Source organism: Fusarium phalaenopsidis (assembly GCF_050370095.1).
Source record: "Fusarium phalaenopsidis strain FUZ10S chromosome Unknown contig_32278, whole genome shotgun sequence".
In the NCBI taxonomy this organism is placed as follows: domain Eukaryota; kingdom Fungi; phylum Ascomycota; class Sordariomycetes; order Hypocreales; family Nectriaceae; genus Fusarium; species Fusarium phalaenopsidis.
Window position 1 is genome coordinate 279917 of NW_028145417.1, and position 25749 is coordinate 305665.

Below are 25749 nucleotides of genomic sequence, written 5' to 3' on the forward strand. Positions count from 1 at the left end.
CACTCCTATTCCTTCTTCTGCTTCTTTCCCTTCTTGTTCTTGGGAACCCTGACAAGCCAATACAATGCCAATGCGCCACAGATATTAAAGATGATATACACCCACATCAGTCCAAAGTTCCTCCACCTGTCTGCATAGTCGGACTGCACACCTGCAAGGAACAGGTTGGTGTCGCCGATAGTGCAGTAGGTACACTCGCTGGTGTTGTTGGGGTCCGTCAGATAGCCACCAGCCTTGCTCATATAAGGATCCATGTACTCTTGACAGGTTTGTCCCGATGGCGGCGGGAACTGGATGTACTCGTTGGGTGCGCATTCGGCTTTTGTATTCGCCACGGCTGTTGATAAGATGGCAGACACTAAGTATGTGAACGGACTGACGCGGTACATGAAGATCCAGAAGCGAGGGAGAGAACTTGGGGGCGCGAGAACACCACAGAAGATGAGACACATCATGAAGAGCAAGTTCGCAATGTTGCCGCCCGTCTCTGCTGATCCACAGCCTGCAATGACAAAATCGGTAAAAGTGCAGGTAAAGATCATGAAGGCGAGAAGCAGCAGGAACATGAGGGCGCCTCGTTCAGCGACGGCATCAGACGGCTCAGCGTTGCGATACAGTCCGATGGGATAGTACCAACAGAAGTACATAAGAGCCGCCATGAGCGTGTTCCAGGGGATCTCAACTATGATTTGACTCAGGATAAAGACCTGCCAGCCATACGTCTTTGATGGACGCTCCCTCACTTCGTAGAGGTCTCTCTGGACGACGAAATGCGGCATGGTCTGTTGCACCATCTGTCCAAACACAGTTAGGATCTGGAAGATGGCAAACATCTGATTCTGCAAGCCAAGTGTCGTATTTGGCGCGTTGTAAAAGACAAAGCCGACGAATAAGGCCACGAGGACACAAAGGGCTGCCTTGGAGTAGATATATGAGGGCGTTCGCCAATATTGCTCAAAGACACGGCGGGTAACCTGGACAAGCTGAGTCTTGAAGTCCGCTGCGAACTCGTCGTATGAGGATGTATCTGTGTCCTTTTCGATGTGATGGTGAGATAGTTCCTTGAGGTGCTCCTGGACTGCAGCGTGTTCAGGCGAATCTCTCCAAACCTGTGGCCAGTCGAGTTCCGTTTCTGAGCCTGGCGCTGCGCCAATGACTTCGAGCATCCATTCAGCTGGGTTGGCGTCTGGTGAACAAGGATCCGCGCCGTTCTTTTCGAAATAGTCAATCATGGACCTAGAATGGTCACCAATGTCGCCAAAGTAAACCGTCTTTCCGCCGCTGGCCAGGAACAACAGTCGATCGAACCGCTGGAAGAGGATAGCCGAAGGTTGATGAATGGTACATAGAATAGCCTGACCGCTTCGAGCAAGCTTTTCCAACAGGTCGAGAATAGCCCATGATGTCTGAGAGTCGAGACCTGACGTTGGTTCGTCGACAAAGAGCAAAACTGGAGGCTTTGCAGCTAGCTCGACGCCGATTGTGAGACGTTTTCGTTGTTCGACGTTGAGTCCTTCGCCGAGAATTCCAACCACAGCTTCTGAATAGTCTTGCATGTCGAGCATTTTGATGACTTCGTCGACATAGGCTAGCTTCTCCTTCGTCGGGATGTGCTTCGGTTGCCGCATGAGGGCTGAAAAGTTGAGGGCCTCGCGGACGGTTGTAGTTGACAGATGAAGGTCCTGCTGTTGAACGTAGCCAGTCTTTCGTTGGAAGGATGCGTCGCGAAGTTCGTCGTCGACTAAGATGTCTCCTGAGATGACTCCCATGCTCGTTCGGTCTGCGAGACAGTCGAGAAGTGTAGTCTTGCCAGCTCCAGAAACGCCCTATAACATGTAAGCATCAGATCTGACACATTCAGAAAGGAAGACGTACCATCAGAGCCGTCATTGTACCAGGCTTGACCCAACCAGCAACGTTATCCAGAATCCTTCTGTTCTCACTCTTGATATTGACATCATAGCACACATTGTTCCAATGGAAAACACTCGTCGACTGAAAGTTGGAAGGCTGCCCTTCGCCGTAGCCCTCCTTCTCGGTGATGGCCCCGCGACCTGCTGGGCTTGACTCGGCATCGTTCCCCCTTCCTCCCACGAGCTTGTGGCCTTTTCGAAACACGAGGACCTCGCCCTTGGACTTCTTGGCGCTGACGAATTCGGCAAAGGCCATGTAGGTGATGAGGAAGAAGATTGTGAAGCCGATGACGATGCCTACGTTGCGCCACTTGTGCGCGTGGTAGTATTTGAAAGACAGGTTGATGTAGGCGTCTCCGTCGACCATTGGTTCACCCTGGACGGAGCCGACGGTTGAGCAGACGCGGTTGATTGGGTCTGCGTCGGGGTATGCGGGAACAAAGACGTTGCATTCGAATTTCCGGTCGTGGAATTCGTTGACCATGAGGGACTCAAAAGCGTACGCGAGGGGGTTGACGTAGTTGATCCATCGACACCAATCCAGCATGTAGTCGATCTGAATGATGAAGCCAGTGAACGTAACCAAAGCGAGAATGAGGATAGACGAGGGAACCATAGCCTGTGATAAAGTCCTCGAAGCTGAACCGATGGTGCGGAAAATCATCGACATGCAGAGCGTTACCAGGAACGTCATAAACAGGAAGTAGAAGAAGGCTCCTGGTTCTCGGCGCAGGTTGGTCATGAAGTACAGCGTGAGGTTGTAAACGATAGCGTTGAGGACCTTGTACGGTAAATCACAGAGCATTGAGGCGACTGCTTCGGCTGATGGGTGGTACAAGGCGTAACGGTTGTGTTTCTCAACGATCGGACGTTGAGAGTAGAGAGTGAGAATCTAATATCACCATTAGTATCGAGATCTTCGAAAAGGGGGGTTGCCGTACTTCCAGGGCACTCGCAAAAGCATTAGATAGACAAGCCATAAAGACCAAAGCACCTCTCTGGTAGAAGCTACCCGTCGACTGATCAAGATTGTAGAAAACACTTCCAACGATCAATGCCATGAAGAAATTCCCAAAAAGCATCGATAGAGTCAAAGCCGGATCGCAGACCAACCTCCTAAAGCCTCGCCACACGCAAAGAGACGTCTGTTGTCCGTAGCTCAGAGTGTATGGACTCTTGAGACGCTGGTTCTTGGCTTGTACTGCACGCTTGATTTGTCTGAACTGCTCTGCCTCAGGTCCGTTGATGGGGAACTCTTGCTTGTACTCTTCGATTTCTTGTTGAAGCTTGGTGTATGCTGCGGAATTCTTCCAGGCTGCTGCAAACTCGTCTGGGGTTCTTGGGGCGCGAGCTTCAAAGCCCTTTCGAATAACTCGCTCCTGGGGACTTGTCATGGACGTCAAAAAGTCGGGCGTTGTTTGACGGGCTGGACAGTCAAAGCCGAGATCCATAAAGTACTGCTTCGCCTCGTTGGTAGGACCAAAGTAAATCTGTCGACCCTCGTACAAAACCAACGCCTTGTCAAAAACATCATACGCAGCTTGAGGAGCTTGATAGATCGAGACGAAAGCCGCAGTGTCGAATAATTCCGTCTGAAGACGCAAGGTCTTGCAAAACTCCACCGCGTTGGCAGAGTCGAGACCTCGGGTGCTGTTGTCCCAGCATTGTAGAGGAGCGCCGCTGAGTGAAGCTTCTGCGATGGTGACACGCTTGCGTTCTCCGCCGGACACGCCGCGGACGTATTCGTTGCCCACGCGTGTGTTAACTGTGTGGGTGATGCCGTACATGGCCATGACGACGTCACGTAGATGTCCGACGAAGGTCTCCTTGTCGATACCTGCTGGGACGTCTCTTGGGGCTCTGGCATGGGCTGCAAAATCCAGAGTGTCGCCGACGCTTAGTTGGGGGAAGTGCACATCGACTTCAGCTGTGTAAATGGCTTCACCACGATGCTGGGTGTGCATTTCCTCTGCCGTGATTCCTGTCGTGGTGCTTAGCTTACAGTCAAGACACGCACACTTGCCACGCCTTACCTCGATAGTTAAAGTACGCATCGTCGTTCACGTAAATACCGCTCGTCTCTCCACTGATGGTCTTGAGAAACGTTGAGCATCCAGCGCCAGGGGGTCCAAGAACCACCAACATCTCTCCATTCCGCACAATACCATCAAAGTCTCGAACGATATCAATGCGCGTCTTTCCATACCCCATCAACTGCCGTGGCCAGTTAGCTGCCTCGAACCAGATATTCGCAACATCTTTTTGGTAGTCGGTAGGCTGTCCGTAGCCAAAGACGTTGAGGTTCTGGTAGCAGACGCCGGCTTTTCGAGATGAGAGGCCGTTGTCATGGAGGAGCTTGACCACTGACTTTGCCCAAGTAAGGGCCCTGAACTTTTCGCTTCTGGGATTCAGGGGGCTTTCTTCGTCTTCCATCAAAAAGGGGTTTCCGCTGACAGAGGACATCTGGCTCTGGTGGGTGTACTGTCGTGCCAGGTCGCGAACGATGCTGTGCCTGCGTTCCAGCTCCGAGTCCTCATCTTCTGTGCTGGTCTGTACCGGGGTGTCGGTCTCCTTGCGTGCTTCACTGCCGGCAGAAGTATCCTTCAATGCTGAGTCATTGGCAGTCGAGTCGGTCCCCATGTTGGAATGTGTCTCAGGGTTGGGAGGTTGTATGGCGGCTGGGTCAAGGCTGATGTCTCCCGGCGGGGAGGTGGTGCCCTCCGGGGAATTGGATGCCATTGTGGAATGATTAGACAGCTATCTTGAGTAAAGGTAGGTGTAGAGTCCAAGAATACTAGTAGGTGGACTCGTGTTGAGGTTAGAGTGAGGACTATAGATGCTTACACGTCCATATAAGTGGTGGACGACAGTGAAGGCCTCACTGGTGCATCAGTAGACTCATCCGAAAACTCGGTTTCTGGGTCGTAAAGAACCCTTGTACCCCAAAGAATAAGAATATGACGGGATCCGCTATTGGGTGCTTAAGCTGGACTGGGAACCATGTCACTCATGAGCTTAAAGTCGCAGAGGAGCTTCGTCTTATGAAGTTCAGGGAGAGGCGGGCTTAAGCAAACCGCAGCATCCGAAATGCGAAAGCGACGAGAGTCAGCGGTCCAGCGGCGTTTTCTAACGACCCGTCAGGAAAAGTGTTTCCCTGGCACTGTTCAACTCCGAGCTGACACCCTTGCTCGACAACAAATGTCACGATACAGTGGAGATTTCCCTCGGGGCGTATCTAGAACCCGATGCCCGGGTGTGGCAGAGCCCACCCCTCCTCGAGGACTGCGAACCTCCAATAACATCTCTCCACCCCTGTACCTAGCCGTGCACTGGATTGTTGCATGATCTGTTACCTGATGGGGCATCAAGGTCTGGCCTGGTGGACCCTCGTGATATCCTGGGGTCTCATCCAAGGGCTCAGACGGTAGTTGGATATTCCCAAAGTTTAAGCTGATGTTGCTTAAACTTTTAAAGCCGACATCTTCTGTAAAACTAGCATCTCGCAAATCCCGTAGATGCGAATTCTCGGAAAGAGCGTATACGAAAAATGTCCGACACAGTCTCGAATTCGGTGGACCGGTACGGTCGAGCATCCACCAAGATGTCGTCAAATAACCCAGATCAACCAAAGAAGGCGGCAGGCAAGAGGATTCTTGCTTGTGTTTTATGCCAGCAAAGGAAGAAGAAGTGCGATAGAAAGAGCCCATGCTCCAATTGCATCAAGGTAACGACACCTCGACAGTCAATGGCAATCTCTAGAAGACTCACCATCAAAGCTCAAAGCAGTTTGTACGCCCAGCACGCCCGCTCCTCCAAGGAAGCGCAGACGTCCAAATCAAGATCTCCTGGAGAGGCTTGCAAGATGCGAGGCCTTGCTCAGACACTGCACTTGTATCCGACTCCCAACGCCCGAGAGCAGCCCCCGAGAGCAGTGCGAGCAGTCTCCTGTTAGTTCTCACGACGATGAGATCAAGAGAGGATCAAGCCCAGAGCCATACACGACGGCGACCAAGTGAATGGGCCATTGATCCTCTGACAGGAACAGCGTCCGGCCTTTCCTTTGCAACCCACATTTTCCAACGGCCCTTTTGACGTCTCTTGATGTCGCTACTCGACACTCTGATCTGGAATCAGACCACCCATCCCAATCACACGCCTGCCAAGTGCCATCTTTTTCTCTCAAGAAACCTGAATTGTCCGCCGGAGCGGAATTCTAGGACGGCATTGGATGAGCCGACTTGTATATACCAACGATACCCCCCGCGAACCCCAGGTTTGCAACCATTCTACTTGGAGATGGCAGCTGTCGAGGAGAGGAGGCTTGGATGATAGTATACGATCGATAATGACAGTCCTTCCTACCAGTTCTATATACAAAGGGAATTGCATGGTTTAATACCTCTTCAAATACCCACACCCCTTGCTTGGCCTTGCTTGAGGGGAATATCGCGATGTCCGCTTACACACTGTGCGCAAGTCGGACAAAGAAGAACCGAAATCCGCAGACGCCAAAATTCGGGGGACTTGGAGGTCCTCGGACAGATCTGGCCCCCCTTCAGTCGTGTCCACAAGGCGCTAAAAGCCAGGGTTGACGAGCAGGGCTGAGGAGCGGCCAATGGGCTTCGGTGTGCCTGGGGCCCCTTGGCCGGGTGACCAGAAAGATCACCACATAGCGTCACCCTGGAGGGTCGGGTGGCACCACTGTTCATGGCATGCCATGAGCTTAATCGCCATGTGTCTCCCCATAACCCACCGTTCTTTAATTGATGTTGTCGACGTCGGGCTCTTCGAGAGACCCGTTTCCCGAACCCGCGGGCCAATACGCGTGTTTTCTCTTGAATCATGAAGATGTTCTTCTATTTAGAGATTCTTGTGTATAGAGTAGATTACCCGCTTTTAGCCTGTCGGTTTGACTTCCCGCATCGCTTAGGAATGCGGTAAACGATTGGCGATGATCAAATAGCGCAACTCGGTGTCTTCATTATGGGAATTCGCAACCGCTCGCGAATCTTGAACGGTATCCGGGCTTGATAATTGCTCCGTTGAACATCAGCATCGCGTGAGATGTCCCAATACGCAAAACCTCCGCCCCATTCTTAATCTCGTAGTTGGTCGATATCCCTGCATCGACACACACACGACGATGCGGACTTGGCTTCGTAAATCCTCCCGTTTCTGACTTTCACGACGCGGAGCGGAAATCAACTACAACGCATTCTCGGACATAGCATCCGCCGACTTTGAACACACCACCACGGAGCTTCGACGGACGGACTGTTGTCAACCCCGTGTTCCCGGCCGAGAACCCCTCATTTTTCTTGAAGGAATGCAGCAAGGAACTTGGCGAGGGAGGGCGACTGAAGGAGCGTCTATTGGGCTGGCCAGGGGTTGCCACGTCGATCTTGGTCGGTAACATGTCGGAAATGGTTGCGGATGGCTTCCTCCCCTGTCACGCTACCCCAGGTTCTGCTCGAGGACTCTGAGTGGTCAGATGGGAATACGCAGGAGGGTTAGGGTAGGTCAGAGTGGCGGCAAAGAGCACTACTTTGGGAATCCGAGGCTTTGCTTCGGAAATCACAGCCCTGGAGAGGAACAACCAAGGCTGTGTCGATGCAAGAGGTCTGATGCTTTATTCGGGGCAAACGTAATACACCAGGTCGTGCTCATGTTGCCGATAACAATATGGGAAGATCTGAGAACAAAGAAGAAAAGAAGAAGAAAGAAACCGTATATACCCTTTCCCCCAAGAAAGCCTAGACTCATTTGCATCAACAACCCTCGGGGTTAGATCTAAGGGATATCACTGAAGTTTTCCCTTCCTTTTGCTAATTCTATGAGTCTCTGTTATATAGAAACTCAGCCGCGTCGACGAATTTCTCGTCGTCAGAGCCATGCTGGCCCTCCGAAATATCCTCATTCGATTGATTCCGACTGACAGCCTCGAGGAAAGAATGGAAAGCTGATCGAAGACTTCTTGAAATCTTGGAGCGCCGTTCAAACTCCTCAGACGGCGTCCGTCCCCATCGGTTGATGGCGCTGGTATCAATACCTCCAAGTTCAAAGCTTGACAATATTCTCAAAGTCTTCAAATCCCCAAATTTGACTGCATTGTAAAGGAAAAATGTGCCACGGTCTTGACAGAGGTAGTCAGCTCCCGACACAACGAGAGCAGCCACCGTGCGGTGAGAGTTAATCCGTATCGCGATATTTAGAGGTGAAAATCCATCATCGTCCTTCGCGTCAATATCTCCGCCGCGTCTAGACAGCAGTCGAGCTGCGTCGGGGCTGTCAAATCGCGCAGCGATGTGGAGAGGTGTTGACCTCGAAGAAAAAGCCCGAACATCGACCCTGGCACCCGCGGACAGTAGCTTTTTGATTATTTCTGTCTGATTGTTTCCGGCTGCCGTGTGAAGGGCAGTGACACCATCTTCGTTTGCTGCATGAACGTCCGCGCCGGCCCTTATAAGCAGATCCGCAATCTTCGTGTTTGCTGTGCAACTCAAGGCTGAGCCCCCATTCTTCCTTTTGATGTTGACAGCGGCGCCAGCATCGATTAGAGCCTTGACTTGGTCCACATGGCCTATCCGGGCGGCGTATATCAGCGGAGTCTCCCCGACGATATCTGGCGCATCAATCTGAGCTAGAATATCTGAACTTCGGCTTTGCAACGTCATAGCAAGGTCGACGTGGCATTGGCCTACAATTATCTTGTGAAGAAATGTCAGCTTGAGCATTTCAACACTCTCGGATAACGGGGAAAAGAGCTCCTGCAGATGATCATATCGGCCTGGCCATCTCATGACCCGTTTGACCACGAGGAGGCGCATCGAGTTTCCGTAATCGTCCTCCTGGTCAGGGTCTGCACCGGCTTGGAGGAGCAGTTTAATGATCTGGAATTTCTTCGCCCGAGAATACCTTCCCCGTAGAGCCGCCGTCAAGACCGTGTGGCCATCCATACCAGCATCGAGTACGGCGGCTCGATTGGTCTGAAGAATTTTTCGCACCGTAGAGAGACTTCCCCTGTTGGCCTGGAAAAGAATGTTTTTATCTGAAAACGTAGGTTCAATCCGACGGTATGACACGAGGGCAAGAGTGAAGGGTCTTGCTGTCGACGCCTTCACGAGCATGTGGACGGTGTGGTTGAGGAACCAAAGTGGAAAGGTGTATACAAGCCTGAGTCTGATGGATCGGGCCTTGGAGCACTCCTTTAGGTTGCACTTTGAGGAAACTACAGGATTACTTGCATAACCGATGAAAAGGGACCCGATGACTGCATCAAGTACCCTAGGGAGCCTCCAAGAATGGCTTGACCTTGGGAAGTGGCATCTGCATGGGCAATTGGACTGGCAGCCAGATTTCGTCATCCCCAAGGTGATAAAGAAGGAGGAATTCATGAACCCTGGAGGGAATACCGACTCGCTTTGACCTGCGTATGAGTGGGCTTTCGTTTCTGCCGGATTGTTTTGTTCGACAAATGGGCCTTGCGTTGCTGTCGGCGTTCGATTGGCCTTGGTTTCTTCACGGATGGCAGAGAGCTGGTCAAGAACAGCCTGATGCCATCCTGGTGGCAGGTCTGGTTTCTTTGCTTGAAGGGTCTGAAGTGCTGCAACTATATATGCGTGATTCTGGTTGATGGTTTGTTGAGTCGAAATCAGCTGGTTGCTTGTCGCCTGCAAACTCGCGTCTAGCCTCTGGGTGACGGTGCTTTGATGCCTCTGCGTCTCAAGACGAAAATCACAAACTTCCAGATGAATCTGATTCGAAATGCAGCCACGTCGTGAGTTAGTCATGGAGTATACGGCCGCTCGGAATTGGACTAGTTGCCTGTTGTGCGCCACGAGAAGCTCGTTGATTTTAGTCCTGACTTCCTTAAGTTCGCTTTTCAATTCCGAAGCCTGAAACTGCTTCAAACACCACTTGATTCTCTCCTGCGTTGACTTTTCTGCGGCGAGTTTCTTAGCCAAGGTGTCCAGATCAGCCAAGATGGCTTTTGCCTTCAGCAGTTGCGTTTTAAGATCGATTATGGTGGCTGCGATGTTTGGGATATGTTAGCCGCTGGCCTTTGAAGCCTTTGCTGTGTCTTCAACACGAGTCAAAACTGCCTTGAGATCTTCAACTTCATTGGACAGCGCCCGAATCAAGTTGGGTGCGTTCTTCAGCTGGGACTGCAAGCTATGCAAGGCTTTGGAGGAGCGGAGGGAAACATCGAGTAGGCCGGCCACAGAGGCGATCAAAGAGATGGGTTCGGCCATTATTTCCGCGGCGATTACGTCGAAAGAGAAGAATGTTGATAATGAGAGAAAGCCCCTCCTTCGGTTGATGACTTCTCAGCCTGATGTCGCTCAGCCACCAAGGCACACTTGCAGTCCTCGCCTCACTTTCTTAACCAATCACTCTCAGTGTTTCAGCTGCAGCGATTGACAAAGCCATTGGATGAGCTGTTCAAAGTAGGCTGTACCATTTCCAGTTTTCATACTGCACAAGCTTGGCGGTTCAATGGGATTTGCAATTGCTCCTCTGGTTTGCTATCGAAAATTTGGACTAGTGTCGGTGGTGGAGAGCATCCGTCATGCTTTCACATTAATAGCCGTGGTGAACATGGCCATTGTTAACTGGGTGACGCCTCGAGGTTCATATCGGAAAGAAGGCTTACATCCTGTGCAATAATGCTGAAGACAGTGGTGAATATGGTCATTTAGGTGGTACTTCACGGGCGGTCTGGCAACAGCGCGAATCGTGTGTATCAAGTGTTGCATTTCATGGGCCTACCGCAGTGGCCAAAAGTATATGAAAGCAAATCCCAAATCGGAAATCCCTTGTTACGCCCGTAAGCCCTTGGTCCATTCCCCAACGCCATCCATTCGTTTCTGCGAGTCATCTGATGCTCTACTGCCGAAAATGCTGGTGTAGTCCATTAAGGCAAAGTCCACAATCACATATTCATCGTCACATCCGATGAAACCTCGTCTCCTGGTACCTGACCCCAATCCATCCCTACCCATGAGCAGTCTGATGCTCAACTGCCCCGTTTGCCTCCAAAAGTCTTGCCCAAGTTGAGTCGTGAAGGTCAATTCTCGCGAGTGCCAGTGCCCCTAGACATGCCTCTCTCGGCAGCAGTATTGATGTGTTCCATCGCCAAAGGTCGAGTCGGAGTAGACGTTATCTTGTTGGCAAAGCCACGCGTGCTGTGGCAGCTGTTGGTGGTTAGACTGAGAGCATCCACCCAACGCCCAGGAATGCAACCAAGCGGAAGATTGTGCCGTGAACTGCGCCGTAGGGATCGATCGACGAATCGACACAGCATAACCTCCTCTTGGCTGGGCAACAACTCCTTCCAGTGCATGTCGCGGCTGTCGACCTTCTTGTAGCCGCCAGCTCTAAAAGCGGCAGCAGCATCCTTCAGCTGGTCCACAGTCTTGCGGATCAATGATGCCTCCGTCCCAGTCCACCCTCCTGCTTCGTAGTCCGTGTCATCGGTCGGGGCGTCTTGGACAATCCCTGCCCCGACCTCGTCGTAGATGTCGTCGTAATGGGCAAGGATGAGGGCCTGGAGCCGCGTGTACAAGGTCTACTTAGGTCAGCAGCATTAACAGTGGCATTTAGGTGTTAAACGGCGTCTCGGTGGGGTCTCTTTCGGTGTGAGGCTTTAAATAATGTATTGCAAAATACAATATTATTTAGAGAATATTAATTGACTTGGTTTTTTTTATTTCTCTTTAAGTTATACCAAGTTTAAATTCCTGTAGGGGGTTATTTATCGCTTTAAGGGTTAGGTAACGCATTTAGCAGATTACATTTATAAATACCGCTCACTGCCCCTTGGAACCAGGCTGAGCTGCTCAGCCTGCAGCCGTCAAGATGGTGCCTAAACAGCCACTCTACCGCCCTCTCGATAACACCCGGAGGGAGATTCGCCTTCTTGAAATACTCTCGCAGACTCAGGAACAGGCCGTAATTTGCAAATTGCATACCGTCTCACTCGACTCAAAACCCTATTTCGTGTGTCTATCCTACGTCTGGGGTGACCCTTCAGTCACTGAGGAGATCGTGGTTGATGGCACGCCAAGAAAAGTTACAGCCAATCTCGCTGCCGCCCTTAAGCACGTCAAGAAGCACTGGATTGAGATCCAAAACGAGTCAGGCGATGCATCTAACTTCCGGCTGTGGGCTGATGCGCTATGCATCAACCAAAGCGACTTGGAGGAGAGGTCGGCCCAAGTCCAGCTCATGAGAAGCATCTATTCCTCAGCCGACTCGGTCCTTTCCTGGCTCTCATCCGACGATGGGCAAGTTCTCGGAGCCTTCAAGTTCATGGAGGAAACCGTGCAGGCTATGAGGGCTTATTTGGAAGCGCGCCACGAGCGCTTCCCAGACCTGGACGACCCGGCGGCCGGAGTGGTTGACCAGTTGAAACGCTCCAATTGGGAAGATTTCCAACTACCCTGGCTTGATCCGAACTCCAATACATTGTTTGACGGAGGTCAGAAGTCTCATGGTGGAGATCCTTGGCACTCCCTTAAAAACCTGTGTGGAACTCCCTTCTGGAGTCGCGTCTGGATCCAGCAGGAGATCGTGCTTGCAAAGCAGCTTCACTTCCTCTGCCCTTCGAAGCAACTTTCTTTTGGGGAATTATACTCTGCTATATTCTGCATCCTCAACTTCCTCGACAGTCTAACCAATGTGCAGGAGCAGTTGCAAGGCGAAGCGAACTATGAGTCTCGCAAGGTGGTTGAACGCATGTACACTCTCCTACCGGTACTCGGCCTAAGGGAGCAGAGCCACGACCAGAGTAGCCAGAAACTCCTCATTCTGCAGGCCCCCTTTGGGCTGCGGGCCACTAACCCGTTGGACCATGTCTACGGACTGCTGGGCCTGAGCGGTCTCAATATTGTCCCAGACTATGAGAGGCCTGTCCGACAAGTCAATGTGGAATTCGCACGGCAGTTCCTGGAAAGATGGCAATCTCTGAGCCGGAAGGACGCTTATGGCCGCAGAATTGGATGCTTGCTCTGGCTGCAGGGGCGTGTTGCAGGCATTGGAAACCGCCATAATCTTCCCACCTGGGCTCCTGACTTTTCCGAGCATGCACGACTCGATATGCAGCCGGAATGGCCCCAGCAACCTAACGACATGAATCTAATCTACCGTGACGCGCCGGAGCTGTGGGACTGTGCCGATGTGTGTGTCATCGGTGAGAGTCTATGGGTAACGGGGGTCGAGATCGAAACCGTCACTTCATGCTACCAGGAGGTTGTATCTGCCGACTTTGTGGGCAGCAGACTTGCTTCCTGCTTCATGAGCTTTCTGACCTCGCATGGATCGACGTATTTCAATGGAAAGTCTCTATTGACTGTTCTTTGCTGCACACTGATGCTCAAAGAGGACGCTCAGTATGACATCCGAAGACTGCATCACCTCCTTTCTTACGGCGAACTGTTCACCAGCCGAGTACTGAAGCAGATCAAAGACGAAGACCTCCCATTCTCCGGAGAGACTCACAGCCTGGACCCAATACTCTTGGAGTGGATGTCGGTGATCGAGAAGCAAAGTGGCAAGAGGCTTATCAGTACCAAAGGCGGCTACATTGGGTTAACTATGCCAGATGTGCAAGAGGGAGATGTCGTGTGGATCTTAACAGGGTGCAACGTCCCTGTGGTTCTCCGGCCTGTGGATAACCACTACTTGTTTGTAGGATGTTGCTTCATGCTGGGACTTTTGCATGGAGAAGTGGCTGGCCTCTTGAGATCAGGACGTGCTAAGGCTGCAGTAATCGAGATCAGATAGGTACGGGGGTATCCTCCCTTCCACCTCCTCCCATGGAATACAAACAACAATGGAAGTTGAATTGTAACTTTGAATCTGCCTCATAGCCTGATTTGGACAGAAAGACTTGCCCTTGTGCTCCCATCGCCCACCGCCAAGTTTTTGCCACACCGTTGACGCCACCCAACAACATTGTGCACGTTATCAGGATTCCACCAACTGCTTCTCAACACCCTGGCCTTGAGTTCAAGGGCTTCAGCTTCGAGATGGTGAACCTGGGCGATTCGAGAATGCGGATAGCCCAGCGCCGGCTTCGTCACCTTTACAGTCACTTTGTCCTTCTGACATCGATTAGGGGGCACGGTGCAGCTAAACGATCAGTTGGCTGTTCACTCCACCGAAGTCAAGTCATGGAAGAAGTTAACGCAATTTATTTTTCTCCTTGTACTTGTGTAAAAGGACCTCCGCCGCCACCTTCCGCTAAACTGGTCTCCCCTTTGTTGTTCATGTATCTCCTCATCGCGGATCCAACATCTCACACCCTCTCACTGCATCCACCACCTTGTCCAGCCTGCATATCTAGTTGCCTCTGAACCATGAAAAGAAGCCTCTGCCTGAGCCCTGTACAGCAGACGACGCAGCTGTGGCTTCCTGCGGATCAATCACGACGCTTCCGACCATTGCAATCTTGAAGTTTCTAGAAACACCATTGAAACCTTCATCTTCATCCTCAACCTTGACCCCATTGACGCCGCCGTGCTCATTTCCTCGGTTGGAGTGGGCAATGATGGTGTCCCTCATCGTATTCCCTGCCTTTGCTGTCGGACTTCTCGTGCCTGCGGGTCCAAGTGAGCGTTGTTCGGCGATGGTGCCATACCAGATGGCGTCCAAACTGCCCCTTTCGCCGGGACTGTTGTCCGACTTCATGTTAGTGACGTGCCTCTTCTTGAAAGCTCTGAAGACGAAGAGAGCAGCCTGCCAGTTATTGTGCGTGAAACCTCAGATCTTGGGCGATTGGTCATCTTCTTGGGGAAAGCGCTGGGGAAACGACGTGAGAATACGGTACAAAACGGCGATGTAGGACAGCATGGGATCCACTCCGTGGTGGGTGATGGTACCCAATTGTTCGACGGGGACGACGCGGCGGTCGCGGATCACAACTCCTGGGTTTGCGTCGAGTTCAGCACGGAGGTCGCGGTGGAATGTGCGGGCGCGGAAGATTTGCTTGACCATGGCGGGAAGACATGGTAGCTTCTGACCATTCAAGAGCCGGAGGAAGTCATACGCAACCCGTGCAACTGCAACAATGCTCAGTACCAAACCACGAAATTTGTGCAGGAGATCACTTACCATCTCGGTCGAGCCAGGTGTGGAGCTGATGCGTGTTGTCAAAGCCGACGAGGCCAGCAATCCAAGTTGGTTCCAAATCCCCAGGGTTCAAAAAGGTGGCACCGGCGAGGCGACCGTGCATCCTCGCCTCGTGTTGCTGCAGGTGATGATCCAGATTGGTGAGCTGGCTCACCTCTGGACGTCGGAAGCGTACAGACACCTGAAAAAAGCCGCGCTTGCTGCCCTCAGGCCATGGAGTGCCTGCCTTCCACTGGTCCTTTGTGAGGGTAATCATGTTGTTGATGACAGAAATTGGGCGTACCTGGACAGGGCGAATGTTGCTGCCGTTGAAAATGGGCGGAGGCAGATGTCTCAGGGGAGCGTGAGAATCCTGAGCGGCGATGGCTATAACCAGGGGAAGTTCGGGGTCGACATCTTCGACTTTGATTTGACGACTTTGATTCGCGGGACCAGCTACAAAGGATAGTCCAGGTACGTTGGGAGGCATGGTACCGGCGATGTTTGGTCGGAAGGGGCAAGATGATAGCAACTGGGTTGAAGATGAAAGTGAGGATGAACGCCGATTGGTTGTGTCTACAACAATTTGTGAGAGTTGGCCATCGGCTGAAAACATGTGAGCTTCCCTCAGTATGTGAAAAACAGTACTCACCTTGTCCAAACGGAACGTCTGAGGTTGACCGACGAGGAAGAAAGACGGTAGGTTGATGCAAGGCTCTTGTGAAGTGAACTGAAAAGGGGTAAGGGCAAGGTCGAGGCGGTGCCACGTTGACACAGGCAAAGTGAAAGACGAAAATTCAAACCGAAAGCGAAAAGCCTTTACCGACGAAAGATTGTTAAGTCGAAGTAAAAAACCTGAGGGCAAGAGCGTCGACGTGCCACCTTCAAGGGTGGATAAAGCGGGACTACCTCGAAGGGAGGAAGTGGTGGGGATGAGGGAGAAAAAAAGGGACGGCTTGGGTCAAGCTTGGCGGCTTCTTATACTTAAAAATCAACGGAATGGCAGTGATTCATTGTCACAAAGACTCAGCCAAGAACTGGGACTTGATCAACGCATCTTTCATCGCCCGATTTACTCAAAAGCGCTTAGTGAAAAGATTCCAGAGAAAGAAGAATTTACTTGCCATGGTTAGTTCTATGTCTCTTTACAAGGAAGCCTCCAGATGTTCAAATATGATATTAGATAAACACCAGAAGTGAATGCTGGCTTTGGTAGATCAATGACACAGGCCCCAAGGAACACCGTACCGTCAGCTGATGAAAGAGGCACCAGTGAAGCCAGCTATTCCCAGGGGCCTCTTTCATCAGATGATAGAAGCGACGCACTCTGACTACTGTTATGCTCTCACTTCCTCGACGTAGCACGTTGAGAATCTCGCACACACCATTTCTCGAATCTCGACTTCGCTTTACGCGTGAGTTGAAGTCATATCGCACTTCTTTTTAATGCGCAATCTCTTATTGTTCGCTTATCTGCAACATCTACACCACTCCTCGGCAGCTGCGCGCGCTTCTCTCTGTTACTCGAGGTGGCACGTTGAAGACTTCGCCTCGCTCGTTTCTTGTTAACCTCTGCACTTCCCTACGACCCCCTCTTCTCTCCCCAATATCTACCTACTCACATCTCTTTAACATTTTCCTGCTCCCCAACGTGGCACCTCGAGAACTTCGCTCTACGCGTTTTACTTTGATTTCGACGCCTCTCTTCAACTTCGCCATCCCTCTTCAACCTCGACACTTCTCTTCGGTATCTGCTTATACACACCTCCACCCTCTCCTCAACGCAGCACGTTGATAACATCACCTCGCGCGCTTCTATTCAACCTCAGTGCTTTCCTACGGCCTCCTCTCTCCTCAATATCCACACACATCTCTTCAGCCTCTTCACTTTTCTCTCCGGTATCAGCACACACCTTTTCCTACCCTTTGGGTAGCATCTGCAAAACTGTACCCTATGCGCTTCTTTCGGCTACTCAAACTAGCACGATCCGGCCCCGATACGTCACACACCGCCACCATCAGACCTGAGTACTCGCCCTTCCTCCAACACTCACCACACCACAGCCGCGATGGAAAACACCCATACCAACGTCAAGAAGGTCGTTTCCGTCCAAGATCATGCCGGCAGGTCCGAGATGATTGTTAAAAGCGACAACCGGATGGTCCTTCCCAACATCTTGGCCGGATGGGGATGGACCGTTCGATGAAGACGCAAGGCACGGAATTGCCAAATACTAAAGTCTTCAAGACGCGCTTAAAGCTCTGCGCTTTAAGTTCTAGCTTCATGGTCCTGATAGACACTCTGATAATATGCCTGACTACCACAACGTCAAGATCCTGGCCGCAAAGAACCCAATGGTGCAAGGCAAAAAAGATAACATCCGCTCGGCCGCCAAGTCGCTCCTTGCCAACGATGGTCCCCTGGCCGAGGCACAGGCTAGGAAACTGCAGGCGCTTGAGAGCAGGAGAACCAGTTAGTCGTAGGTATCAAACATGCCAATCGCTTGATCCACCGCGGCATCAACGGTGGACTGACATATCTATACCACGTCGGCCGCCTGGACACAACTACCCTCGCACCCGCAGATCGGGCGAGCATGATATACTGGGTGTGTGCAGAGTTACCCATCACGATCTACGCACTTGATCTTCTGATTCTATACGTCCAGGTCCCTCAACGGGGGTCTCACTTAGGTTAGAGTTATGGTACCTTTGAATAAGTATCAGAAGAGAATTTGAGTACTTTAGTGACATAATAATAAAGAATTAGATTATTGTCACTTACTCCTATTAAGATTTCTCCCTTTCTTTCTGTTAACCTCTTCGTCCTGTGTGATTATACCATCCAAAGAGATCAACAATGTTGCCCAATACGTATCAAGATCTACGCTACGGCAAACTGAGCCTCAATCAGCGTATCGGCGCTCGGTGGCTTGCAGGCAGGCTATACTACATTGTGTCCATTAAACGCTTCCATGCTTTCGAACTCGAGTCATGTGTACAGATCAAACCTGCGGCAGAAGTTCCCAAGCTTGGGCGTACCTCGGGGTCATTATTTGTCACAGCTCCCTCCTCAAAGTCAAAGAAAGTGTCGGAGAGAACAAAGCTCTCAACGTCGAAGCTTCGGGATAAAACTTGATGTAACATAAAACTGTAAACCAGTTGTTGAAAGCCTCATCAAGGCAGCCATGTGAGGTTAAACGATGTAAAGACAAACCTTACATGCAACATGCGCACTGTTCTGTTCCCAAGAGAAGATAAATACCCTCTAGTTCCGCCCATTGGCAAGATTTTCTTTACATCACTTCGCAAGCTGCGTCATTGAATCACTGGCGTCAACAAGTTCTTGACGACGATAAACCGACTCCTCAGACAAACACCCCTCCCTGCCTTTCGCCAGGTTGCCTACAACCCACAGAGCGATTTCAGTGAATCCTCAACGTTCGCAGGAACCGGGTGACCCATCTCTGTTACTTCCAGAACACCAAGCTTCATGCGCAGAACAACCGACCAGTGACAATTCTTGGATCAGGTGTACATAATCCGGCTGTTACACTTTGAGAGAAAATGGAAGGCTCTTACGGGTTTACACAAAACACGGTGATCATGAGTACCAATTTATCTTCCCAGGGGTCTACTGGAGCATCAAAGACCCCCAAGCAAGCAATGATGGACGAGATGACAAAACTCATCCGTCAGAACCGTGTTCCTGAAATGGCATGGCTACTTCTTTCTACAGGCCTGCCCTGGAGATTGGGACTGTGGTTGGGGTCCATTGGTGCGTGGCATGCTTACCCGTGCAGTAAAAAAGGAACTGCCAGCAGAGGAGCTCGACGAGGCTGCTGCCACCATTCGCTTCCGGTGGGAACTGGCGCAATGCGCTGACCATCTCGTCAAGATTTTTGGTCTCCCAGTCCCAGACGGAGAAATTTGCATCCTTTGGGATTTTGGGAAATGGCGTTCGGAATTGGCAAGAGGACAACACAGGCACCACAGCTCTATTTGGGACATGATGGTGCAAGGAGGGATAAAACCAGATCTGTTGGATCACGATGGATACCCATTTGACAGGTTCCTCCACTATATCGTGGCTGCGGTTACCTTGACGAACTTTCCGGAGGACTTGACCAGAGCATTGGCTACCAGTTTGGTCGAATACACGGCCGGGGAGCAGGGATTCCTACAACAACGAGCCCTGGCGAGATCTGCGACATCCCACCATCCAAGTTTAGGATAGTTCAGACAATAGCTACGAGGGACTATGGGCTAAAATTCACATAAACAACAACATCCACTCTTCTAACATGAGAGAGATGTTGTATAGATTCACCTCATCTTCTGCCTGCAAGATTCTAGACTCGTCTCCCGATTAGGTACCATACGTGATGACAAGAGCTCTCCCCAGCTCCTTCAGATACAGGTTCCTGGATCTCGGACAGTGTGTGGAACGCGTCCAGAGTGCCTCTCATGTGCATGAAATCCCAATTGACAGAATGGGTAGATCCCATGGGACAAAGAGCGTTCTTGGCATCGATGATGTCGATGAACAGGTCGGGATATGCCAGCATAATGGCATGGCTGCAAACATCTTCAAGGTCCGTCCAATAGGCCTATATCGAACGAAGTGATCAATACGTCCAGACGATTGTGGGAGTCCTTGAAGCGTAGAATACCATAATACAAACGAAGGCTTTAATGGTTTCGCAAAGATTGACGACGTTGACGTTGAAAACGGCTCCGACAATGCTTTTCAAGGTCCTGAAAGCTGCCAGTCATGCCAAACTGTTGATTTGGAGTAGCCTACGTCGCGGTCAAATCGCTCCGACCAAATACCACGACACTCTGGTCCGCATCCCTGAACCGGCGCGGCTTTGCCACGGCGAACCCAAGCCCGTAGGGAATCACTTCCGCCATGCAATCCAGTGTAGCCGTAGATAGTTCGCGCAGGACAAAGTTAGTACGGGCAGCCATCTTTCCATCAGTACAGCGGAGAGTGGCTGGTTTAGATAGGTGCTTCTGTGTGGCCTTTTGTGTACCAGGAGGCGAGGTCGGATCTCGGCCGTTGAAGGGGCCGCAGCATGTTGTAACGGCTCGGAACGTAGAAGGCATTGAGCTGTGTTGCCAAGAAGGCGAAAGTGGTCCGTGTGTTGGGGGGGGGCAAGGGAGAGCAGGTTTCTCATCGCACACAGGCGCCGTCCGAACGTGTTTCCATGATGGGATCACGTTTCTTAGAGTTGCCGACCCATGCTGGGCCCTCGCGGGCAGCGGTGCGGCGGACGCACTTGAGGCGAGATGAAGCCGAGATTGCCTAGTTCGAAGTCGGAGCCTAGGTGACAAGAGCCAGCGTTGGCGTGCTGGGAGTAGGAAGGGCACAAGAGTTGACTTGCTCCTTGTTGGCCCTGGGCGCCATCTGACGAGCCTCGTTGGCAATAGTGGGGACTGTCGCGTTTGGAGACGAGTCTCTCGATCTGTTGTCACCGAGCCTCCATGTTGCGCTGCGAAGCATGTACTTTAATGGCCTGTTGTTGTGCTTGACTGTCGCCCGTTCCTGTTTGCAACGTTAGCCAACACTGGCCTCATTCATCTGGTGTTCGGATTGACCCTCAAAGTCTTACTTCCATCGTTCCACGATAGCCAACGCCTTTCCCATGTCGCCCAAGGTCCTGTCCATCTCCGCTACCTTCGTGACGGTCGGGTCATGATGTGATGCGAGGCTGAAGGCCATGGCTGTAACCTCTTTGGCAGTGAAAGCCGTTCGCGTGGCTACTCTTGACGGCGATGCTTTCGGGGTGGCTGTTTCCCTGTTCTCGACTGTCGGTTGAGATCATGCAGCCATGCCTGATGTATGCCGGTATGTCGGCGACGATGCCGTGATTGCTCCGTGGGAATTAGCAGGGTGAAAGACCATCACACCGGGCTTGTCAGGTAGGGTTTCTGTCCCTTGCTCCTCGCAGCTATCGATGTTTCCATATCCGCCAGCCTAGAGAACAGAAGCAGCATTCTTCAACGGGCTCTTTGTCTACGAATCAGGCCTGTGTCCCCGCGCTTTTCTTTGTTGAGTTGGGTGGCGTATTTACCTTCGCGACTGGCGGCGAATTCTTTGTAACCGGGGTTGACAAAGGCGGCGCCTTCCTGAGTGTTCTCAACTTCGATTTCGTCGTGATGGCTTCTGAAGCTGAATGTATAAAGCCGTAGAGTAATGGGGTGGTCGGCTTTGAAGGTGCGATGCTGCAGGGTATTCGTCAGGCGAGTTGCCAGGTTGTCTGGGCCATGCGGACAGCTCCCGAATGGCGACTACTGAGTTCAAGACTATGAATGAGGAGCGAGATCAAAGTTCAAGCTCCTGTTTGGTGGTAAATGCGACAATGACCTTGAGGGCAGCGACCGTCACCTTGGCACGTGAATGATCACGTGCTACCCGAAATGCCCTTCCATCATTCGGGTCTCAGCAACCCCAGGCTTTGGCGCCTGCACGACAAGTAGAAGACCTCATATTCCCCAGAATGCCAAATTATGGTCAATCGCGAACACATAAGAGGGGGACAAAACGTCAAAACCAGGCGTTGACAAGGCGGAAACGGTCGCACGGCGAGCAGGGTTCGTCAAGTGCTGCTTCAAAACAAAGAACTAACAGATGCAGAATAATCAAGCAGTCTCTATTGCTATTCATCAATGCCATTGTATATATACACTAAATCCACATTCAAATCCACGCTTACAGCCTAGCAGAAGCACTTCCACCCGAGCAGCAGCTCTTACCACCAAAAGCCAGCTGGCTAACCTTGTCAGTCTGATCCAGCGCGCCCTTCTTCTCGGCCACCTGGGTGGGGGTGATGGAGTAGCTGGGTGGCACGTCCATGCAGGGGTTGTTGGTGAAGAAGTTGCGCGGCCGCAGGAGAAGCGTCATGGGCTCGACAGGCATGATGGGGAAGTCCTCGGGGGCGGGGATGTGCGTCACGCCGAATGTGTGCCAGAGGACGATGTCGGTGTTTTCGGTAGACTCGTTGTTGTTGGCCATCCATTGGGGGAGACCCATTGAGGGCTCGCCAGAGGTCTGGGGGACGTGGCGACCAGCAGGCCAGAGCTCATCATCACGGTCTAGAAGGATTAGCATGCGTATAGACCATTGTGGGTAAAGGGCAACTTACAAGGAGTGACGTGCACGGCGTGGCGGGCAAAGCCAGCACGCTTCCACACCAAGCTACCGGGCTTGGGCAACAGACCAGGAACCTCTCTGCTCACAAGCTTGTAAGAGACAGGCTTCTTACTGTAAGGGTGGAGCTTGGACTCGTTGACCATCTCCCATGTACGGCTTGTAGCGCCGTTGTAGTCGGTCTTGGCCTCGCCGCTGGTGCGAAGCTTGGTCTTCTTGGCGTAGAAGGCGTTGCCGTAGAAGTTCTCGGGGCTGCCAACAGGAGCATCGCTGGGGACTGTGTCGACCATGTTGACGGTGTTGTTTGTTCCGTCAATCATGGGGTTGATGCGGAGACAGAAGAGATGCTGATGGTTGTGCGCGTTGACCTGGGGGTACACCTCAGTACCCCAAGGACCAGCATCCTCACCAGGGTTGAGAGAGTAGGTGTTGAGGATACCAGTGAGCTTGATCTCAGGCTGGATGGTACCATCCTGGTGGAAGACCCATTGGCAGGCATACTCGTAGTTAGCGGCAGTGAAGATCTGCTGCACGATGAGCTTGCGGGCACGAGTGACGGTGACGGAGTCATCTCTGAAGTCGGTGTGCTTGAAGAGAATACCGTTGTCCTCCTCGTGAATGCAGATGGCGTTCTTGATGGTGCGGATAGAACCATCGCGGGTAGCAAAGTCGGCATCGAGATAGTGAATGACACCCTTGCAGTCGCAGCCGAGAGCCAGAGAGTTGGTTAGGTAACCAGCACCGTATTCACCAAGATCAAAGGCGTGCTTGCGCTGATGAGGGTGCTCGGGGTTGCCATAAGGCACAACCATCTCAGAGAGCGAAAGACGGTAGAAGACGGGACGCTCAATGCCCTTGTCGTTGAAGGTGATGTGGTTGAGCACGATACCCTCCTTGTAGTTGAAGCCAATGTGGAACTTCCAGTTCTGCCACGAAATCACACGGCCGTTCATGGTGAAAGAAACACCCTCAGGCTGAGTGATGTTGATGGGCTTGATGTCCTTTCGGTATCCGCCAGCAGCCTCGATAGCACGGGGGATATAGTCAATGGGCTTCTGCTTGCTAAGAGGACGTCGGACCTTGGGGATATCGATGTGGATGATGGCCTTCTTGGCGCCGTCGAAAATGGGGCAGAAGTCGAGGGGATACTGGTACTGGAAGGTATCCGGGTCGGGGCGGTAGTACATGAGGGCCTGCTGGAGGCGAACAGAGTTGCCGAAGCGCTCATCGTAGCCAATGGTCCAAGGATCGCAGTAGACCTTGTGCATATCGGACGCGGGGATGCCAGAGATCTCGCATTGCTTGATGACCTCGGGATCCTTTCGCATGATGGTCTCGACCTGGTTGAGCTCCTCGGGGGTGATCTAGCTATGTTAAACAAGGCTGTTGAAGAGTGCGATAGAACTTACAATAGGCTGAAGACCATCCAGCTTCTCCCACTTGGTCACCTTCTTGACCTTGAGGTCAACAAGACCATCATAGACCTTGCCGTCAGGAAGAATGACGACAACATCAGCAATTCGGGCAGGACGGTTGCTGTCGGAAGGATGCTCGAGCCATCGAAGCATCTCAACCTTGCGAGGCTCGTGCAGAGAGACGACGTTGAAGTAGCATGGTCCAGAGTGGTACTTCTTGACAATGTCGACGGAAGCCGAGATCTCATCGGCAGAGAGAGGATCGAAAGGGTGAGGGAGTACCATGGCTGCTGTTGTCTGAGCTGTGATGATGTGTCTGGGCAAGATCAACAAAGAAGCAGACACATGGCTCCTTGATATACTTTTCAGCCATGCCTCCTCACGAGCGGCTCAAGCCTCAAGTGATGCCTCGTCTGGGAAGCCATAACGTCGATACCGACTCTTTTTTCCTTATCGGGCTTATCTGGTCAGGAACTTGGGAAGCAAACATTACGGCAACAGGACAAGGTCAGAGAAACAGACGGCACTTGTCGTGTGGCTACCTGATGGGGACTAGCCTGCGGGGGATACTGCTTGATCGCGGGGTATGAGCCGCACGGATAGATAAACCGAATTGGTCTCTAGCGGGTTGATAAGGGTTGGAGGCTGAGGAAGTGTTGGTGATGGCTGGATAGTGGCGGTTGAGCCCCCGCTGTCATGCATCTCGTGACGAACAAGATAGCCGCTTCCCATTGATCAATTGATTCGTGTCTGACCCTCCAAGGGGCCAATCGAGGGTCATGTGGTGGCGGGGCCGAGCATCTGGGACTCTCATGAATTTGTTCAAAAGAGGCATCGATACCCTTTAGCTCACCAGGTCGCGTAACACGAGTCGATTGACTGTATCAGTGAAAGTGTCAATTGATGACTGACTCTGCTCATCTTGTAATTATCTGCGATGGCCCCGGTTCTGTTATCCATACCACGTCTCCCTCCTCTGACGGAGGTCGCCTTCTCGTCCCGTCGCTGTTGAACGGACTGTCCTTCTCTGCTTCTTCGACCACAGAATTCCCCGGCTGCAAGGAAGAGCTCGGCTTCGCCAGCAGCTCGGTCGGAAATGACTTCCGAAACCCCCAGCGCAGCCAGAGCTTGACTCTGGTCCCGAGCCTGAACCTCTTCCATCGGATCCGGAGCTCAGATTGATCGGTATCTCGTCTTGCGGGCGCATACCTCACAAACAAGAGCAGAAGCGGCAAAATGAGGATCCAGCAGATTGTGCCCACCCTCAGAGCTCCCCTCCCCACCATCATCCTCCGAAACCAGAACCACGACTCGACGAAGCCGAGAAGAAACAGACTCGGGAAGACGACGGCGAGAGCAATAACCCACGGTTTTACTGAAGACTTCTCGTTCAGCCAGTCGTTGACGGGGTCATCACGACTCGTCCCGGGCTCCAGATTGCCCCAGTACGAGTCATCCGTGGCCGTCGGGTTACGGCAGTCGGCCAGGTAGTACGTGGCGAGCCAATCAGACGACGCGTCTGCGGTATTTATCCGCACGGCGCCGTCAGAGAGGTACGCCGTGACCTGAGTGTAGACGGCTCCGTTGTCGTGCGTGCCTGTTCTGCTGGCGAGGCTGGTCGGAGAGAACTGAGAGCGGACTTCAGAGGGAATATTGATTCTCGTTCTGGTCGAGACTGTGAATGGCGTCGGGCAGGATGCAGGCGCGGTGTAGACGATGCCTTGGTAGTAGTACGTGAAGGGGCCGTCGAGGTTGATTCGGCTCGTCGTGAGCTGGATGTCTGTGGAAGCGAATTCCCCAGGTTCAAAGTATCGCTTGACAATCTCGAGGCCATTGTAGCTTCTCGTGGATGTCGTCTCTGAGATGGCTTCACCGGTAGGCGCAACAACAGGTCTGAGCGGCAAAGTCGAGGTCCTGGTAAAGGCCTCACCTGTTGTCTTTGAGATGACATAGTTGGACGTGACGGTGAATTGAGCGGCTGCAGTTGTCGCCAGCCACAGAGCGACACATGCTCTAATTGAAAAGTCCATTCTCATTAACGATGTTTATTGAGAAATGAGGGCGTCTCATGTATGAGTGCCATCTTAAGGGACGATATTCCGCATTTAATTCCGCGATCGGCAATAGAGAGGATCCGCCAAGACCAAGGCATTCAGCT

General features: G+C 52.0%; 7 protein-coding genes across 7 annotated transcripts; 3 read left to right on the forward strand and 4 right to left on the reverse strand.

Annotated features, from left to right (window-relative positions):
* Positions 1 to 5: 5 nt before the first annotated feature.
* On the reverse strand, positions 6 to 4652 carry LRP88_00690 (putative ABC transporter; the record flags this gene model as incomplete). Its single annotated transcript, XM_083237395.1, has 4 exons — positions 6 to 1826; positions 1876 to 2805; positions 2855 to 3894; positions 3947 to 4652. The coding sequence occupies 4 exons, from the start codon at positions 4650 to 4652 to the stop codon at positions 6 to 8; spliced, it is 4497 nt and encodes a 1498-aa protein (XP_083105900.1).
* An 862-nt stretch (positions 4653 to 5514) lies between these two features.
* Positions 5515 to 5929, forward strand: LRP88_00691 (Zn(II)2Cys6 transcription factor domain-containing protein; the record flags this gene model as incomplete). Its single annotated transcript, XM_083237396.1, has 2 exons — positions 5515 to 5637; positions 5690 to 5929. The coding sequence occupies 2 exons, from the start codon at positions 5515 to 5517 to the stop codon at positions 5927 to 5929; spliced, it is 363 nt and encodes a 120-aa protein (XP_083105901.1).
* A 5842-nt stretch (positions 5930 to 11771) lies between these two features.
* On the forward strand, positions 11772 to 13697 carry LRP88_00692 (HET domain-containing protein; the record flags this gene model as incomplete). Its single annotated transcript, XM_083237397.1, has 1 exon — positions 11772 to 13697. The coding sequence occupies one exon, from the start codon at positions 11772 to 11774 to the stop codon at positions 13695 to 13697; it is 1926 nt and encodes a 641-aa protein (XP_083105902.1).
* A 558-nt stretch (positions 13698 to 14255) lies between these two features.
* Positions 14256 to 14603, reverse strand: LRP88_00693 (uncharacterized protein; the record flags this gene model as incomplete). The annotated part of the gene is made up of 1 exon (XM_083237398.1): positions 14256 to 14603. The coding sequence occupies one exon, from the start codon at positions 14601 to 14603 to the stop codon at positions 14256 to 14258; it is 348 nt and encodes a 115-aa protein (XP_083105903.1).
* Positions 14604 to 14675: 72 nt separating this feature from the next.
* Positions 14676 to 15513, reverse strand: LRP88_00694 (uncharacterized protein; the record flags this gene model as incomplete). The annotated part of the gene is made up of 2 exons (XM_083237399.1): positions 14676 to 14974; positions 15027 to 15513. The coding sequence occupies 2 exons, from the start codon at positions 15511 to 15513 to the stop codon at positions 14676 to 14678; spliced, it is 786 nt and encodes a 261-aa protein (XP_083105904.1).
* A 1579-nt stretch (positions 15514 to 17092) lies between these two features.
* On the forward strand, positions 17093 to 17501 carry LRP88_00695 (uncharacterized protein; the record flags this gene model as incomplete). Its single annotated transcript, XM_083237400.1, has 2 exons — positions 17093 to 17151; positions 17321 to 17501. The coding sequence occupies 2 exons, from the start codon at positions 17093 to 17095 to the stop codon at positions 17499 to 17501; spliced, it is 240 nt and encodes a 79-aa protein (XP_083105905.1).
* A 4237-nt stretch (positions 17502 to 21738) lies between these two features.
* On the reverse strand, positions 21739 to 25621 carry LRP88_00696 (uncharacterized protein; the record flags this gene model as incomplete). The annotated part of the gene is made up of 4 exons (XM_083237401.1): positions 21739 to 22121; positions 22172 to 23528; positions 23586 to 23907; positions 24801 to 25621. The coding sequence occupies 4 exons, from the start codon at positions 25619 to 25621 to the stop codon at positions 21739 to 21741; spliced, it is 2883 nt and encodes a 960-aa protein (XP_083105906.1).
* Between the last annotated feature and the right edge of the window lie 128 nt (positions 25622 to 25749).